This window comes from Capra hircus, chromosome 23, assembly GCF_001704415.2.
Source record: "Capra hircus breed San Clemente chromosome 23, ASM170441v1, whole genome shotgun sequence".
Classification (NCBI taxonomy): domain Eukaryota; kingdom Metazoa; phylum Chordata; class Mammalia; order Artiodactyla; family Bovidae; genus Capra; species Capra hircus.
In genome coordinates this window covers 23,933,718-23,952,511 of record NC_030830.1, presented here as the reverse complement: position 1 = coordinate 23,952,511, position 18,794 = coordinate 23,933,718, and the positions used below count along the sequence as shown (strand labels likewise).

The window sequence follows — 18,794 nt, the reverse complement described above, 5'->3', positions numbered from 1 at the left end:
ATGGGGTGTGGGGTTGGGCCAGAGTTCACGATCAGAAGACTCCGTTAGTGGGAACGTTGAAGCTGATGAAACAAGGAGCCTGGTACGGAATCTTCTGGGCAGACAATCTGGGTTAGAGGAATAAAATGCGCATACAACAAAGTGGGAACACCAGCAGGTATGAGAGCCTGGGCTGGTGGCCATTTGCTGCAGACCCTGCCCCCTGGAACTCACCTTGTGCTGTTCCTTCCACGGGCCCTTCCATACCCGCCCCCTCCTCAGGGACCCAGGCAGTAGTGTCTCGTGTTCCTTTGGGCACCCAGTCTACCAAAGCCCCTCTAAGCAGCTTATGCTGGGTCCTGGGCTCATTAGTTGCTGCGCCTCCTTCTCTGACAGATGCCAGAACCCTACACCCTTCAGCTCCTCCTTTTGTCCCAGAGGACACTGGAGCCCCCACAACTGCCCCGTTTATCTGCAGGGTGCCCTTCCACCCCGTTGGCTGAGCTGCTGTGGGGTCTGGCCCGTGGGCCTCATGGGTCCTCTCTGCCCTGTCTCCCTGCCTCACACAGCTGGTGCCTTCCTAAACATAGCATGCTGACATCTTTGAGGACAATCATCCGCTGCCTGATCTCCTGGCTCTTTTACCAGAGTCTGGGGGCTCGTGAAGCTGGGACGGTGGAGGCTGTTGAGACTAAAAGGTCTGGACCCCCCAAAAAGGTTATGACAAGGCCAGGAAACTGCACCTGTGCAGGATGGGGGAGGGGGAACTTGTCTCCAACATGGGAAGTGAACTGAATGATTTAAGGTCGTGTAACCCTGAGCAGCAGAGAAGGCAATGGCACCCCACTCCAGTACTCTCGCCTGGAAAATCTCACGGACGGAGGAGCCTGGTAGGCTGCAGTCCACGGGGTCGCTAAGAGTCAGACACGACTGAGCGACTTCAATTTCACTTTCACTTTCACTTTTAACTTTCATGCTTTGGAGAAGGAAATGGCAACCTACTCCAATGTTCTTGCTTGGAGAATCCCAGGGATGGGGGAGCCTGGTGGGCTGCCGTCTCTGGGGTCACACAGAGTCGGACACAACTGAAGCGACTTAGCAGCAGCAACCCTGAGCAGAGCAATGTGGGAACCTGTCTTCACTGGAGGCAGCCTGGCCTTCATCTTTATTTTCGCTAATCCTCCAATTCAGCGCTTCCTGACTGGTTGTCTTCTCCAAGAGCCAGCCTTGAGGGCCCCCTTGTGTCTGAGAGAATTAAAACCCCCAAAGCACTGTTGCACAATGGCTTCTGGTCTGCTCAAATAATATTATCAGGCAATGGCCCTGGGTATTGAAATCCCAGCCAGTCATATAACAGCTGCCATTTCCTGCTGTCCTACACAACTCAACGACAGAGATCCCTGGTTGTTACCAAGTCAGTGTCTGCTCCCATGTGTAAATTAATCTCCAAGTGAGGGTAAAGTGTTTGCCCTCACTGAAGCATTGGAAGGGAGCAATCCAAGACCGCCCTTGCTCTGACACCAACTGCAGGTTCACGGTGGTGATGGTTTAATTGTTCAGTCGTGTCTGACTCTTGTGACCCCATGGACTGTAGCCCACCAGGCTCCTCTGTCCATGGAATTCTCCAGGCAAGAATACTGGCGTGGGTTGCCATTTCCTACTCTAGGGGATCTTCTTGACCCAGGGATCACACCCATGTCTCTTACTTCTCTTGCGCTGGCAGGTGGGTTCTTTACCACTAGCGCCACCTGGGAAGCCCACAGAGTGTCCCCCAAATGGCCTCATACCCGAACAGTCTGCTGGAAAGACTCACAGAACTCACAGAAAACGGTCATACTCACAGCAACGGTTTACTACGGAGAGGACACAGATGAAACTCGGTCAAGGGAAGAGACGCACAGGACTGAGTCCAGGAGGGTTCCAGGCTCGGAGTGTCCAGATGTCCTCATTCGGCAGAACCGGAAGTCCAGGGTTTTATTGGAGGTCCATCACGTGGGCATGACTGATCACCCACGTGGCTGATCTGTCTCCAGCCCCCTCTAGAGTGGGGCTGACACCACATGACCCAGAGCCCCGCCCTACATCCCATGGTTGCTGTGGCTCAAAGCCTACGCCTGAAATGATATAGCCGTTGTTATCTACCTGGCCCAGGGCCTCTGGCAAACAAAGATACTCCTATCAGGCACATCTCCGAATACTAAATGGTAAGAGAGATTCCAAGGCCTAGCGATCAGCTTCCCGAAGCCAAGGCCAGACCTGTATGTGGAGAAGGTGATTCTTTCCACACCCCCATCCCCACACCTATTCAGTTTCTTCTTTTTGTTCCTTTGCTCCCAGGAGGCTGGTGGGGGCATCAGCCTGGACACCAGTGCTGCCCAGGCTTGCCCGATGATGCACGTGCTGCCAGCCCTTGCTCCTTCAGCAGTCGTAAGTATCTAGTGATGACTGAGTGTTCAAATTGTGAAAATGTGAAGGCAGAAAACCATCTCCACATCTGTGTTGGATTTTCCTCTAATAAAACTCCAAGGGGCTTACATTGATTGTGACAGTCATGAAGGGTCATCTCGGGACTGATTTTTACATCTGGGAAGAAATCCTTCTTGCAGTAAGAAATGAGTGTGTTTTCTTTATGAGACATGGATCAAATACTTGCCTTTCTCCAGTTTTTAAATTTCCAAGTATTAGCTACTCTCAAGCGGCAATTTTTTCTTTCCTAAAATTACTTCTGCTATTGATGCATCTATCTTGCCTACTGCGTGGTGACTTTTTTCTAAAGCAGGGCTCTGTTTTAGGGTTCTGCCTTCTGGCACCCTGCCTGGCACATAATAGGAGCTCAATTAATATTTAAGACACAAGTCAACACATGTTTAAAACAGTACTAATAAGTCATACTTTTAGTTCTGAAGTGCAAAAAAACTAAAAGCCTCTAAATAACCATTTGGGTAATAACAGGATAAAAGTTATATATATTCCTATTTTCTTACACTTATGTCAAATATAACTGGAAGGATATACAAATGATAATGATGTTTACCTGCAGGGAGCAGAACTGAAAACAACTGGGAGGCAGGGCTGGAAACACTTCCAACAATCTAAGTTTATTTATTTTTGGCTGTGCTGGGTCTTTGTTGTGGCGCATGGGATTTCTCTAGCTGCAGCGAGCAGGGCCTGCTCTCTAGTTGCGGTGTGTGAGATTCTCACTGAGGTGGCTTCTCTTGTTGTGGAGCATGGGCTCTAGAGCACGTAGGCTTCAGTACTTGTGGTGAGTGGGCTTAGTTGCTCCATGACATGTGGGATTTTAGGTCCGGGACCAGGGATCAAATCTGTGCCTTCATTGGTAGGCAGATTCTTAACCACTAGGCCACCAGGGAAGTTCTTGTACAGCCTTTTGTATATTTTTGATTTTTGAACCATGTGAATGCATTATATATTCCAAATAATTTAACTTAAAAATTAACTTAAAAATTCTAGCAGCAGGGCAATGATTTGTAAATCCTTTATTTTAGTGAATATCAAAGTCACTACCACAGATCTATTATAGCTCAGAGGAGAGTTACTCGCTATCTAGTAAAAACTCCATTGTTATTAGACACTAAAAACAGGAAGATACTGGAGGGGGTTGAGAATGGGATAAGGAGAGGACAAAAGCTCAGAGGACAGACGATACAAGGGTTCTACCTATCCTTGTACCAGGAAATGAACAGACAGAGCAGATCTAACTTAAAGGCTGACCTCTCCAAAAATTTTTCAGAAGAGGTCCTGTAACACTCACTCACTGGACCAAAAAAACAGGTGGATGTTTCTCAAAGAGATATCAGGACATGAAAGATCAACTTAGGAACAATATACACAGCACCACGACAGAGCTGGATCACGGCAGCCTGGCTTCAATTAAGACACTACTGCGGACACAGCAGTCTCCGGGGGCAGTGCTCACTCACAGCTGTACTGCTGTCCTACGGCATGAAGATGTTGTACACGGTTCTCACGTAGATGTCATCGGGGGGAGGCTTCTTCTTGCTGCCAGGCTCAAGGAACTTCTTAATTGTAGGGATATTACTGATTTTCACTGTGTACTCCTGAAAAGAGAAAATGCAAAAGTTCAAGGATAAAAGCAAAGGTGTTTGTTTCTATGAAAATTGAACTTGAACTTGAAAGTTGCTCAGTCGTGTCTGACTCTTTGCGATCCCATGGACTACACAGTCCATGGAATTCTGCAGGCCAGAATACTGGAGTGGGTAGCTATTCCCTTCTCCAGGGTATCTTCCCAACCCAGGTATCAAACCCAGGTCTCCTGCACCGTAGGTGGATTCTTTACTGGCTGAGCCATTCTATGAACATAAGGTGCTGCAAAATGGCCCGTCAAAATGTCTGCAATAAGTATCTGTTACAGGCATCCAAACAGAGCCATAATCCAACATCTGTTGAGCGGCTATCTGTTGGTATGATTATTTACAATTTCTGCCACAGTGGTTGGGATCTAGACCAGGCTTTATGCAAATCGACACCACGATGTCAACTCTTTTCAGAGCAAAATAAAAAAGATCTTAGAATGGGATTATACTTGCTTAAAGAGAAAAAGAAGCAGCACAAAAAAGACATGAGAAGTACCTCAAATGTATTGCTTAAGAAAAAAGTTTAAATAAAAATACTTTTAAAATTCATCAGACATTACAAGTTACATTTTAAGGTTCAGCTTCCTTGGACATTTTTACTCCTATTAACAAATGAATTCTCTTTCCAGCTATGTGTGGAAGAAGGCCAGTTGCATTTTTGTAGCCTAGGGTTCAGACACCAGATATTCATGTAAATGGCAATGGAAGGAAAAAAATCTGTTTTCATTCATAGAGTCAAATCTTAACAATTTTCAGTAATTGAGAGGAAAAATCCATTAGATCTGGTAAAAATTCTAAATTATATGGGAACTGAACATCCATTGTCTATAATTACTCTAATAAAATCTTTCAAAATAAAGAGGTCATTTATTTAAAAAGCTACTATTTACCAAATGTCTCCTGTGTACAAAGCACAGCCTTAATTAAGCATGTTTACAGAAGTATTCACACATGTCACTAATATTAACAAAAATTCTAGTATGGAATTTGTTCCAAGAGTGTAGTCATGCAGCAAAATCAAGAGACAACTTGTTTCATGTGTAAAAAACTGCTCAGCTCTAAGGGCCTGGGAACCAGAAAACCAATTTCAAGTCTGTACTTTCGCTTCATTTTAGTAACTAGAATCTAGCTTCCCCGATGGCTCAGTGGTAAAGAACCTGCCCGCCAGTGCAAGAGAAGCAGGTTTGATCCCCGGATCTGGAAGATGCCCTGGAGAAGGAAAGGAAATAGCAACCCACTTCAGTATTCTTGCCTGGGAAATCCCATGGACAGAGAAACCTGGCGGGGTACAGTTTATGGGGTCACAAAACAGTTGGACATAACTTAGAGACTGCACACCACCACCACCATAATGAGAACCAAAAAAATTACATACACATACAAATACAGAGCCAGTCAATCAACAGACATTGAAGGACGGCCCAAGAGTTGTGGGTCAATCTTCTAAAACATTAGTTTATTTACCTGGAGGTGAGGGAAGGCAGACAGGATATTAGGAATTTTCTCTTCTAGAGCCAAAATGGTCTGGAGTAGAATTATGTCTGCAAGACTCAGCTGATTACCAACAAGAAACCTTTGTCCATGACCCCGTAAAACCTGCAGGGTATAAATGTTTTATATCGGTTACAATAGTCGACATGGGGAAACTAATATAGCTGTGGAATCAGTGCAGCATCTGAGAAGAGCTGAAACCATGGCCTTTTTCTTTTATCTTTTTACAAATAACATCAATTAAGAGGAAGTTCCCTAAGAGAGAATCAGCAAAAAGAAGGTGTAGAAATGACAGCATCCATAGGTCTCTACTTTATAACAGAATGAGACCCTGAAAAGCAGAAGGAAGTATTAATTCTGGATTTAGCATCTGGTGCTTTAAAAGGATACAGCTGTAAACGTGTCTACAGAAAAGAATTAGTCCTCACGCATTCAGGAGATGGTGGGAAGGATGTAAGAAGTAAGCCACTGGTCCTGTCCAAGGAGTCTAATCTCATTTCCCAGTTCTGTGTTTCTACGACTGTCAGGACTCACAGTTGTAAACTAGACACAACAGTAAATAAAAAAAGCAGGCTTCCTTTAACATCTTCTAAGATCCCCTGGAGAAGGGAATGGCTGCCTACTCCGGTATTCTTGTCTGGAGAATCCCATGGACAGAGGCTTAGTCTGTGGAGTTGCTAAGAGTCAAACACGATGGAGCAACTAACATTTTCACTTCACTTTCAAGACCAAGAAAATTAGAAGAATGAGAATTTATCTTGACTCCCATACTGAGGGTTAGGCGCAGAGATTCATAGGAATAGATGGCGATTAGAAAGAAGCAAGGAACAGGGGGAGACTAGGGGAGAGCCCCTTTGCAGATATGTGTATGTGCCTGCCTGTGTGTGTATGAGAGAGAGAGAGGGACTCTAAGACGATTCCAAATCAAACAGTGACTGGAGCCAGACTGGAGAAAGACAGAGAGTCTAGAACTGTAGTCAGAGGCCGGAGTTCCAGTCCCGGCTCCCACCTTAGGCATGTCACCCAGTCTCTCTGTGTTTCTATTTCATTACATGTAAAAAGAAGGTAACAGGACCAGTGGGTAAGAATCTGCCTGTTAATGAAGGGGACACAAGTTTGATCCCTGGTCTGGGAAGTTTCCACATGCTGCGGAGCAACTGAGGCCTCGTGTCTCAACTGCTGAAGCCCACGCACCCTATAGCTCCTGCTCGGCAACATGAGAAACCACCATGATGATAAGCCCCCATGCTACACCTAGAGAGTAGCCCTCATTCACCGCAACCCCAGAAAGCTGGTGTGCAGCCACAAATACCCAGTGCAGCCATAAATAACTAAATAAATAAGAAAGTAATAACTTTTAGCTCGTATGTTTGGCAGAGTTCTGACGTAGTCTGACTCACAGGGAGACAGAAGCTGGCAGTGCCTTTATCCGAGACACCTGTTCCTCCCTCACCACAGCCCATTTCTGCATCATCATATTTACATTCACAAAGCTCCTGCAGGCAAGAGACCATGAAACCAAGGACAGAAACGCTCAGAAAGTACCTCTCTTCCTTCTTATCTACTTCCACGTCAATGGCCAGAGGAAATCTGCCAATTCCCGGCTTTTACGTGCTCTTGTTTTTTAACTGAGGCATTTAAAATAATCCTTCTCCACTGAGGAAAAGAGAGGAGGAGGTGAAGCTCAAAAAAACAGAAGTGAGACAAGGAAGACAACAAAAGAGAACAAAAGGGAAGAGAAATAAAACAGCCACGGTTCTTCTCTTCATATGCAACTATCAAGTAGGATGGAACGAAAGAAGGGATGAAGGAGCTGGTTTCTGCTCTTCTGTGCGTGTCCTGTACAGGGTGGCCCCTGGCAAAGGCAAGCAATGACAGTGCACACAGGGGTGAGCCTGCATCTTTGCCAGAGAGCATGGAAGACTCTGGAAGAGTTGGGGAGGCTCCAGGACATGCTGGCTTTGTGCTGACGCAACTGTCAGCTCTTTGGAACCCAGGAGGCTGGTCTAGCAGGGCTCAGCTTTTACTCTGCCTGAGCAGAAGAGGGGTGTTTTGTGGTCTAGTGATGCTGTCTTCACAGGCTTCGCTGTCACCTACCTTTTCAAACACGGGAAAGTATCTAATTATAGCCTTCTGGGCCATATTAGCCACTTCCTTTTGCTGATCGTCCGGTTTGAGGAAAGGATGCATGATAAGCAGTTCCAGAAGATCCAGGGTCCCCTCCACATACATGTCAATCCTTCAAAACACATACAAAAAGCATTTTCTCAGTGGCCCCTCATTGGCTCCCACAGCTAAATATCCAGAGTGCTTTGCTCTTACAGCTCGGGCTACTTAAGTATCAAGAAACATTCATCTCCACCTGTCCCTTAACAGCAAAGATGCAAAGTCAACTCTAGTTATAAATCAGAAAACTTCTTCAGAGAAACCCATCACAAATCTTGAAGTACCGGAGTTATGGATGTCCTTTCTCCTGGCCCCTCACTCCAGCACCCATGCTCAGGATGTGTACAACTTCACATTTGTAAAAATAGTGGGTACCATTTACAGAATACTCGGTGTGTACGAGGAGTGGTCCTAAATACCCTACACCTAACATTTCATTGAATCCTACAGCATTATGAGGAATACACTATTAGTAACCCCATCAGGACACTGGAGCCTAACACTTTGCCCAGGGGCATGATCCAGGAGGTACAAAGACCAGGCTCTGAGTTCAAATTATAAGCCAGTGCACAGTATTCTGGGCCTTGAATGTCATAGCAGCTTCCGATTCCTAATACTCAATGATAATAGATTTGCAAGAATGGTAAAAAAAAATAATATCAAAGCATTTAAGGATGTTGAAACCTGCACCACACCCCAGACACAATCTCTAATATCCGAACTCAATCCTTTCCTCTCATTTTACTCAGACTCTCTGTACTGACTTTCCAAGTGGTCTTGATGACCTTTCTGGAGGTTTGTTCCCTGTTTGCACTAATGATATAGGCCATGCGGTGAACCAGGGGGCTGTGGAGGATGGCTAATGAGCTAAGCATTGGTAGAGGTACAATTGAGAACACTCCGGAGGAGCCACAGTACAGGGTTCTCTCCTTGAGGTCTTTGCCGAAGAGATGGTGCTTGTCTGCGATGTAGTGGAGGATGCTCCGGGTCTGCACCAGCTTCATCCCGTCAATTTCAACCATTGGCACTTGCTGAAACAGCAGGTGGTTACCTGGGAACAGAAGCCTAGAGTTAGAAGTGCTCTCTCTCCTTTCCCCCATCCCTCGAAAAATGCTCTGCTGAATGGGGCCACAGCCTTAAGAAATAGTGTAAAACTCTTCCAACTTCATTCAGGGGTGCTGATTTGGCCATAAAACAAGACTTAAAACTAGCATGGACATAAAGCTTTCAATTTTCACCCCAAGAAAAACACTTAGTCTCAGTGTAAAGGGTGAGGGGTAACACAGTGAAGACATCTCTTTACAGAGCTGTGCTGGCCAATACGGTAGCCAGTAGTGACATGCGTATAGTTGAGCCTAAATTTAAATTGAACTTTTTAGTTATTTTTTGTGTGTGGCTGAGGCATGCAGCTTGCAGGATCTTAGTTCTCTGATTAGGGATTGAACCTGGGCCCACAACAGTGAAAGCCTAGAATCCTAACCACTAAGCCACCAGGGAACTCTAAATCAATTAAAAATTTTAAAGCTTAATATTATTTTAACTGTGCCTGTGCCATGGGGCATGCAGAATCTTAGCTCCCTGAGTGGGGATTGATTCCAAGCCCCACTGCAGTGGAAGTGCAGAGTCTTAACCACTGAGTCACCAGCAAAGTCCTAAAACTTTTGAAAAATTTACAAGTCACTTCCTTCGTCCCCATGGGCACAAGTGCTCAGGAGTCACATGTGGCTGGCGGCTCCTGCAATGGCCAGCGCAGAACAAAACAACCCATCCGCGTAGAATGTCTATGACTGTGTCACTTTCAGTCTGATGACGAAACCCAAGACACCGACTGATACTAACGTATAGGCATCCACTGCCACAGCCCACCTACTGCCAAATACGCAGTCACTGGTCAGAAAGCCACCCCTTACTTTCTTCAAGAAGACTGTCTCAAACACTTTACCTACAGCAAACCCCAGGAACAGTCACAAGTATAGCACACAGCCCAGTCCTGGAGGGCTTGAGGCGGGTTGAGGGCAGATGAATACTCAGCACATGCGCAGTGTCACTCATGATGGAGACATCACAGCCCTGCCGAGCTGGTACCTCTCCAGGGATCCTTGAGTTGGACCTCAGGACCCTTCTGATGGCAAGGAAGGAGGCTGCTTACAGAGGTCTGGGTGTGGAGGGAGGGTGTGACCAGGAGTTAAAGGCAGGCCTTTCACTGCTGTCTCATCTGTTTGGTACTTACTTGAGAAAGCAGCCCAGTGTATGCGGGGACTTTTATCTGCACACTTCAAAGCAGATGCCTCAGGTAATATGTAGGAGGTGGAAATTGAGGAGGGAAGGGATGAGGGAGTGGAAGAAAGAGGGGTAAAGGTGGAGGAAGGTCGGGGAGGAGAGAGAGATGGAGAAGGGCTGCCCAGTGGACAGAGGGAAGAACTACTCCCCCTTTGATTGGCTTTTATAGAACTACTGAAAATCAAGTGACTTTCTAGCAATTTCGGCCACTGTTCCCTCTTGCTTGTCTGGTTTTAGGATATTGTTCTGGATGTTTAGTGTCAGCTGGATCTTTGTCCTTCCACTTAAACATCGTTTCTTTAAAAAATCAGCATTATCGACAGTAATACACTTTTATACTCACCATCCTGCAACTTCTGCAACTGTTCTTTTGTTTCTAAAAATTCTTCATCGAACTAAATTAAAAAAGACACCCCCCCCAAAAAAAAGAAGGGAAATGTCATTACGGTTTTAGGACCAAAAATACCAAGTTAAACTGCCCGAAGAACAGGAGAACATACTCAGTACCCATATCTTGGTTTCTAAATATCCTTGGGCTCCCAGGAGTAAAAGTTGATTTTGTTATGTCAAAAAGTAAGGAAATACTCAAAAACTAACAGATATATGTCAAAGGCAAAGACACGTGGGACCCTACCCAAGAGGGCTTCCCTAGCCACATTTGGGACAATTCAAGTGATATCAGGCACAGATGAGAATATCATCAACCAAAAAAATCCTTGTGTCCATAAATGATGATTCAAAAAAAGGAAGAAAGAAGGCTCTCTTTTCCAGAATTAGCACTAATTAATGCAGAATTGTTCCTAATTAACAATAAAATTAGAAAATCACCAATTTTCACCCTATAATGTAATAACTGACTCTGATAAGGATCAAGATGCTGAAATCGTTGGGTCATTGGGCATAGAATATTCACACAAAGCATCATCCTGCAGGTTACTTATTATGACCAGGAAAAAATGTCTCTGCAGATGTGGGAATCCCACCACCCACCTACCCAAGTGGTCAAGCTCAGTTCCCCACTGGGGCCACCCTGAGGCATCCCATGCTCCCTGCTGTGACAGTGAAGACACAGCGACACTGCAGAAACAGCATCCCAACGAATTCAACCTGGACGGAGCTGCAAGGTGAAACGGGGGCGAATCCAGAACGTGCGACACTCTGCAGTACACAAATGGTCTGCACTCTTTCCAACCTACAGAACTGTTGTTTTCGAGCTCCTCCAGGATGGGCAGGTTTGGAAGCCAGTTGGGGGGGACAGACTTTCTGCTTTTGTGGCTCCCGCTCCGTGGTCTTCATCACTTGTCTGGCTCCCGCTTCCTAGACATCCATCCACTTCCCGACTGAAAGCATGAGCCCTGCTCTCAAGGGCAAATCTTTATTTACAAGGGATTCGACAGTAGCCAGGTAAACCGCCTCTGAAAATTCTCCAGGCCATTTGGCCTCCAAGTCACATTACTGAGTCTTTATTTCTCTTGGCAGAAATTCATGCAAGAGATTCAATCCCTCCTTCACACATTCCTTCTCTGTTAAGTGAAGAGTATGAAAGAAAAGAACAAAATGTAGATTCTGCTCTAGATGAAAAGCGACTAGAGACATAACCACCAAGTGTCTAACTCTTGATTAGATCTTGGATGGGGGAGTGGTAGTTATAACTACTAAAGAGATACATTGAACAGTTATATAGACATTTGCGGCACAAGAGGCAACTTCTGAATTTGGATTGTATATAAGATGTTGTAAAACTGATGTTATTTCCTTAGTTGTGACAATGTTATTACAGTTATGGGGACAATTTTATTTTTTCTTAACAGGAAGACACACGCTGATGTCTGCAACTTACTTTCAAATGAATAAGAATTAAAAAAGCAGAGACAGAAGAAGGAAGGAGGCAAACAGGAAAATGTTAGCACCTGGTGAGTTTAGTTGAAAGGTATCCATTTTACTATTACAGCTTTTCTGTAGGTTTTAAAGTTTCCAAACTAAAAGTTTGGGAGGAAAAGAAACACTGGAAAGTCCCTTTTCTTGTGACATATACAGCTCGCTCGAATACACTGATGTCCTTCTCATGCCCACCGAGGCCCCAAGTCCCTGGGTGGTTCCCAGTCGAACCTGCGCCCTGCGCCGCCCCTCACCCCATGCCATCCCAGGAAGGACAGAGCCGTAGCACAGACCTGGCCATTCTTTCCTCTACCTCACCTAGTCGACCAGACGGGCATCAAGATGACGGCGTGAAGGCACGGCTTCTCCTATTCCCAGCCCTCCTGTGTGAGCAGAGGGCCTCGGTGCCCCTAGAGGCACTCCATCTGGGGCCCAGGAAGCAGTAGCCTCAGGGTAAGAATGTTCTGGGCGTTTGTCCAAACACCCAGCCGGTCAGCTGTGAGGCCAAGGTGTTTCTACTGCACCACTGCTCTCACACTCTTATGACCCTGATCATGTATAAAGCACATGAGAAACCGTGTGTATGTGCCAGACCCCAGGCCCATCCCTCAAAGATCCACCTCCAGTAGCTGGGAGAGACCGGGAATGTACATTAAAGAAAAACAAGCCTTTCCAAGCAACATGGATGGACCTAGAGATTAACATACTAAATGAAGTAAGTCAAAGAAAAATATCATATGACATCATTTATATGTGAAATCTTGAAAAAAAAAATGCCACAAATGAACCTGTTTATAAAATAGAAATAGACTTTCAGACATAGTACACAAACTTATAGTTTACCAGCGTGGAGGAAGAGGGCGCAGGAGGGACACATTAGGAATTTGGGATTAGCAGATATACAAAATATTAGTAGTATTAGCAGATATACAAAATAGATAAACAACAAGGATCTAATGTATAGTGCAGAGAACTACATTCAGTATCTTGTAATAACCTATATTGGAAAAGAATCTCAAAAATATAACTGAATCACTTTGCTGTACACCTGAAATAGTATAAATCAACTATACTTCAATAAAAATTTTTTTAAAATTCCTTCCAAATGGTTCCAATTCTGATTTCTGACTCCTGGAAACATGTAACAAAATGCATGCTCTCTCTCACTAGAGAAACCCTCTCGTGTCAAACTTTATAAAACTATTGGTCTGTAAGAAGAAACTGGCACCAGAACAGGAGATGAGAGAGAAGGGAGACGGAGGAAGGTAAAAAGCGCACGAGGCGGAGCTTAGAGGAGCTGGCGACTGTCTGGGGGCTGCCCCGGGGCTGTAAGGACAGACAGTGTGCAGTTTCTGTCCACACAATCAGTGGTCTCTGTTCCCTGACGGGGTGCTGGTCCCCCAGGGGATCCTCTGGAGAAGTGCCCCCATCCACGTCATGCACTCCCTCCCTCTCCACACACCCTCTTCTTCTGAGCGAACTGCCCAGAAGTCCTGAATGAGGAGTGTGTGGCCTTCATGTCTTCTCTCTCTTTTTTTTTTTGTTATTTTTTTAATATAAATTTATTTATTTTAATTGGAGGCTAATTACTTTACAATATTGTATTGGTTTTGCCATACATCAACACGAATCCGCCACAGGTGTACACGTGTTCCCCATCCTGCACCCCCCTCCCACCTCCCTCCCCATGCCATCTCTCTGGGTCATCCCAGTGCACCAGCCCCGAGCATCCTGTATCATGCATCGAACCTGGACTGGCGATTCGTTTCACATATGATATTATACATGTTTCCATGCCATTCTCCCAAATCATCCCACCCTTGCCCTCTCCCACAGAGTCCAAAGGGCTGTTTTATGCATCTGTGTCTCTTTATGTCTTCTCTTTTACACTGTTCATTCCTCCTCTTCACAAGGAGGATCTGACCGGGTGTGGGGGGTCTTTGGGCAAATGAAGGTCCAAGCAGCCAAGATGCAGCATCCAGCACACAGCAGGGTCTGAGGACTCAAACCAAGTATGCGTCGGAAGATGCTGACTCCTGCAATTAGGCCAGGCTGCCTCTCAGCAGGTGTGAGACACCTGGTTACTGGGATGTGCGTGCTTTACACGTCAGGCTCTACCTGACACTGTGACCCTGGAAATCATGAACTCACCCAGCTCTCCCGCCTATTGAAGATCTGACTGAACACAGATGTGGCTGAAAATGCCTTTGGGCACAGACATGGGAGGGATCCCCGGTACCAACTCTGGGGCATTGCTCAAGTAAACCACGTGGTCAGCCCTCACGAGGGAGGCCAGTCTTTCTCCTGGTTAGAGAACCTGGTCAGAGTGGACTTGAGACCCACGCCCCACGCTGGGCTAAGTAAGTACTCTCCAGAGTACTTACTACCTGCCTGCCTGGTCCGGGGGAGGTAGATCATAGGACCCATGTTCCCTTCTATTTAACTTACTTAGGGTTGGGTTGCTATGACTGTAACCAAGAATCCTGACCCACAGCTGAGTAGGAAGCACAGAATGAAGCTAGGGAGGAAGGGATTCAGACACGGGCTTCCAGTATCTACACACACAAGACAACAACTGCAAGCTCAGAAGCCCACAGGGTTAGACAGGTGACATAAACAAGCTGAACAGACGCAAGTCAAGGGATCAAGAACTGTTGCACTCTCTTCTTAACACAACTAGAGAAAGTGTTCTGAATCATAGGGAATGGTGGAGACTACGTAAACTAGAAAGGTCCATCTGTAGGGGCTGACCCTCTTAGAGTCAGCAACGGCTGCCCTATGAAAATGAGGCCCCAGGAGCATCAGACCTTCCAACTTCTCAAGTCAGAAATCAGAATCTGCATATAAAAATGGTATCAACTAACTTAGAAAACTGTAAAATGCTGTGTGGTGAAATATAATGACAAGCAAGGAAAGCAAAGCCTAACCAAACCAACAAATAAAAAACAAAACCCCAAACCCAACTATCTTCATTTATCACCTTTGGAGGTTGGTAGGGTAATGACTCATTATTCTGAAAATTGACAGAGAGAAAGAATCAAGCATTTATCCTGCTTTTCTTAAGTGAACTGTAATGTGCTTCAAAGTAATTAAGAACATAACCAGTGAACAAATACTCTTTATAAGAGAATCACAGGTAAACTTAGGTGAAATAACAGAAATAGAAAAATCACCGTTTTGTAACCCCTAACAACGGTGATGATCAAGGCTGCAAAGACAGTCGCTGAAAAGGTAACAGAGGAAAACTTCATACTGTGGGAACAGGCTGATGTCACGGAAATACAATGATCACCCTCAGCAACGCTGAAAACGAGACAGGCTGATGTCATAGAAACACAATGATCACATTCAGCAACGCTGAAAATGAGACAGGCTGACGTCACGTGCCTGTGATGTCGCATAAGAGAAATATGTCCATACTACCACCTTTGCTGCAGTCTGGCAAGGAAATAAAAAAAGAGACAGAAGGAGGAAAAGGAGCCTGGATTTGATCAGACTTCTGGATCCAATTAGTAGTTTACAGGAAACAGAGAAGAGGGGAACAGGTTAAAATGAGAGCAAATCCATCAAATTCAGAATGAGGGGCATTCGACAAGCAGTTACTTCCACAAAGGGCCCCAGGCACAACCACAGACACGCACCCAAATCGTGACTACTAATACCTGTTTTATGTTTCTATCAAGAAGCAGCTCCAAGAAGGGAGCAAAAACAAGACCAAAACCACTGTGGGCCAAAGCATAGGGACATGCAGGGGCTTCAAGCCTGAAGCCACTCAAGTAAATAGGAAACAAACCTAAACCTAGAGATTTTATGGTCACCAAGTTCTGGGTGTAACTGGCAAATTGCAGGTTCATGCCTGTTTTCCTCATTATAAATATTTACTGGTGCTACGTCAGAAGCAAATGATTAGGCGAAAGTAAAACAGAATGTCATCAACTACACTCCATTTAGAAAAAGAAAAATTCTTGAGAGGAAGGACTCTTCTGACTCACTGAAGCAGGTCTGTAATATTACTGGGAGAGGACAGAGCTCAACATTATAAGACAAATCTGTGCAGAAACACCAGTATAGCTAGGGTACCTCGACTCCGGCAGCAGCTAACACCCATCGCACAGATTCCATCCGGCCTCGTCCGTTGGGATAGTGGAGCTTGGGTTTCGTGGCCATCACGGCCTTTTCAGGTTTTCTGAAATACAAACGCAGCACTCCTCGCAAAAGAACAGCCCCAATTTCACGTTCTCAGCCCAGTATTCAGGGGCTAACTGAATATTAAGGGTTTTGACAAACTGGGGGGGTTCTGTGGGGGTTGGGGGAGGAGGGATTTTGTGGGGGTTTTGTTTTTTGTTTTTAAACTGCGTTTTCCCTCAATCAGTAAAAACAGACCACCATTTTAAAACCTTAAAAAACAACCACCACATTTGCCTTTCAAATAGTTTCATAGCTTTATGATTTATTATTCTGGATCATGGAAAGCGGGGGGCTATTTCCTGTTAAAGACATTTGGGCTAGCAGCACAGGACTTCACAGAATCAGAACATCATATACTTTGACCTTGAAAATCTGAGATTTCCCAAATTCCGCCTGTACAGGCCAGACCAAGGATCGCGGAGGAGACGTCCACACCCATGGAACCTCTGCAAGAATTCACTTTCACACGCATCAGATTCGAGCCTCACACTATTGTCTGCAAGACGTGCGTCTGCGGGCAGGCCCGAGGTAGTGGCCCCGGGCCCTGCACACCCCCGCCCCGCCTGGACAGAAGCCCCCAGGCCCTTGTTGCGCCCAGGCCACCGCTCGGCACCGGAGACAGGCTCTTACCGCTCCGCGCGGCCGCTCAGTCCGCGCTGGGAGACCATCAGAGCCTTCCACCCAGGGCTCTGAACTGCACAGGGCGGGTTAATAAGGGAACGCACGCCGACCAAGCAAGACCCCCAACCCCAACCCCAACCCAGGGGGTTCCTGTCTGCCCCAACAGGGACAGGGCCGCAGGAGGGAGACAGAGATAGGATGAATGCAGGGGTGATTCCAGGATGGGGAAGGAGCGTGAGAGACTCGGAGCCAGGAGAAACAAAAAGAGGGGGGAAGGGGAGGTGGGAGTGACAAGAGGGAGACAGACCTGGCTCCACTTGGAGTGACCAGAACCGCACAAAGCCGCCCAGCGAGCGGTCTGCAGCCCGGGGACCAGTGGGCGGTCCGAGGCGCCCTCGGTAGGCGAGGCTCCAGAATATTTCACCAATAGAGACGGCAATATTTAGCATGCTCCACCCATCTGCAAGGCATGCTGGATAATACGCAAACAACTCCAAATCAAGCCCTTTTTAATAGCAATTTTTGCAATTTAAGGGAATAATTTTTAAGTGTTAGTTAGGTTTGAACCTTAGTTTAAGATATAACTTAGAGATCCGACATTTAGAAAGCAATGAGAAAGTCGACACATGCATAAAGATCGAAATTTCTTGTAGTTTATATACTGCGTGCACTACCTCAGCTTTTCGGATGTGAGGGCGATCTGGTTGCGACATCTGTCACCCCATTGATCGCCAGGGTTGATTCGGCTGATCTGGCTGGCTAGGCGGGTGTCCCCTTCCTCCCTCACCGCTCCATGTGCGTCCCTCCCGAAGCTGCGCGCTCGGTCGAAGAGGACGACCATCCCCGATAGAGGAGGACCGGTCTTCGGTCAAGGGTATACGAGTAGCTGCGCTCCCCTGCTAGAACCTCCAAACAAGCTCTCAAGGTCCATTTGTAGGAGAACGTAGGGTAGTCAAGCTTCCAAGACTCCAGACACATCCAAATGAGGCGCTGCACGTGGCAGTCTGCCTTTCTTTTGACAATTCTACAATTAAATTAATTATAATCTATTACATTATATACATACACATACTTGTATATATTTTATTTATTCCTCATATCTCCTCTTCCTTGACTCAGTGAATCTTCTTGAGCCTCTTCATTTCCTACACTTTCGACAAAACTGATTTAATCCACAGGCTAGGAAGTGCAGGCCTTGGGATAGGGGTGTCAGTGGGGCGAAAACTATAATCTGGGTGGTAATTAACCTGGAACTTTAAAAAATATTTTAAGACTATCAAAATTATTATAGAAAAATTCACACAAATTTTAAGGTTAAAAATATATGCCTCCAAAAGGACTATTTCTTGTTTCCTGAGGCAGCCTCTCCTATTTCGCAGACTATGCTGCTGCTGCTAAGTCGCTTCAGTCGTGTCCGACTCTGTGCGACCCCATAAACGGCAGCCCACCAGGCTCCCCTGTCCCTGGGATTCTCCAGGCAAGAACACTGGAGTGGGTTGCCATTTCCTTCTCCAATGCATGAAAGTGAAAAGTGAGAGTGAAGTCGCTCAGTCGTGTCCGACCCTCAGCGACCCCATGGACTGAAGCCTACCAGGCTCCTCCTCCGTCCACGGGATTTTCCAGGCAAGAGTACTGGAGTGGGCTGCCATTGCCTTCGCAGACTAAAAATGTTGATTATTGTTTTCACCCAGGAGGGGTTCTTGAAAATACCTGGCTTGAGAAGCCTGTGCTGCTGATCAATTACAGCAACTGACAAGATCAGATTCATTTTCTGTAGATTTCTCTGGCAAAAACAGGGAGAGTGAATTGAGACTGTTCAGGGTGGTGAAAGAGAAACCTGGAAATATCCGTGTGTATTACAGTAGCATCATAAATTAGAAGAAGATAGGTAAGAAAAGGTAAGATATTAAGGGGGTGGATGGGAGGAAGAGAAGTCTAAACTGATGCCCTCTCCCTAAGCACACACGCTTTCTTTTCCATCCTTCTTGTTTACTTTTCGTAACATTTATTGTCATATACTATACTATATATCTTGTTATCTATCTGGAATTTTGATAGAATGTAAATTCCAACAGG

General features: G+C 45.8%; 1 protein-coding gene across 1 annotated transcript; it reads right to left on the bottom strand.

Annotated features, from left to right (window-relative positions):
- On the bottom strand, positions 3,460–17,125 carry LOC102175171 (glutathione S-transferase A4). The gene is made up of 7 exons (XM_005696428.3): positions 17,026–17,125; positions 15,990–16,095; positions 10,375–10,426; positions 8,670–8,802; positions 7,683–7,824; positions 5,559–5,690; positions 3,460–4,058 (listed from the first exon to the last, which is right to left on the bottom strand). The coding sequence occupies exons 2-7, from the start codon at positions 16,074–16,076 to the stop codon at positions 3,936–3,938; spliced, it is 669 nt and encodes a 222-aa protein (XP_005696485.1). The 5' UTR covers positions 16,077–16,095; positions 17,026–17,125; the 3' UTR covers positions 3,460–3,935.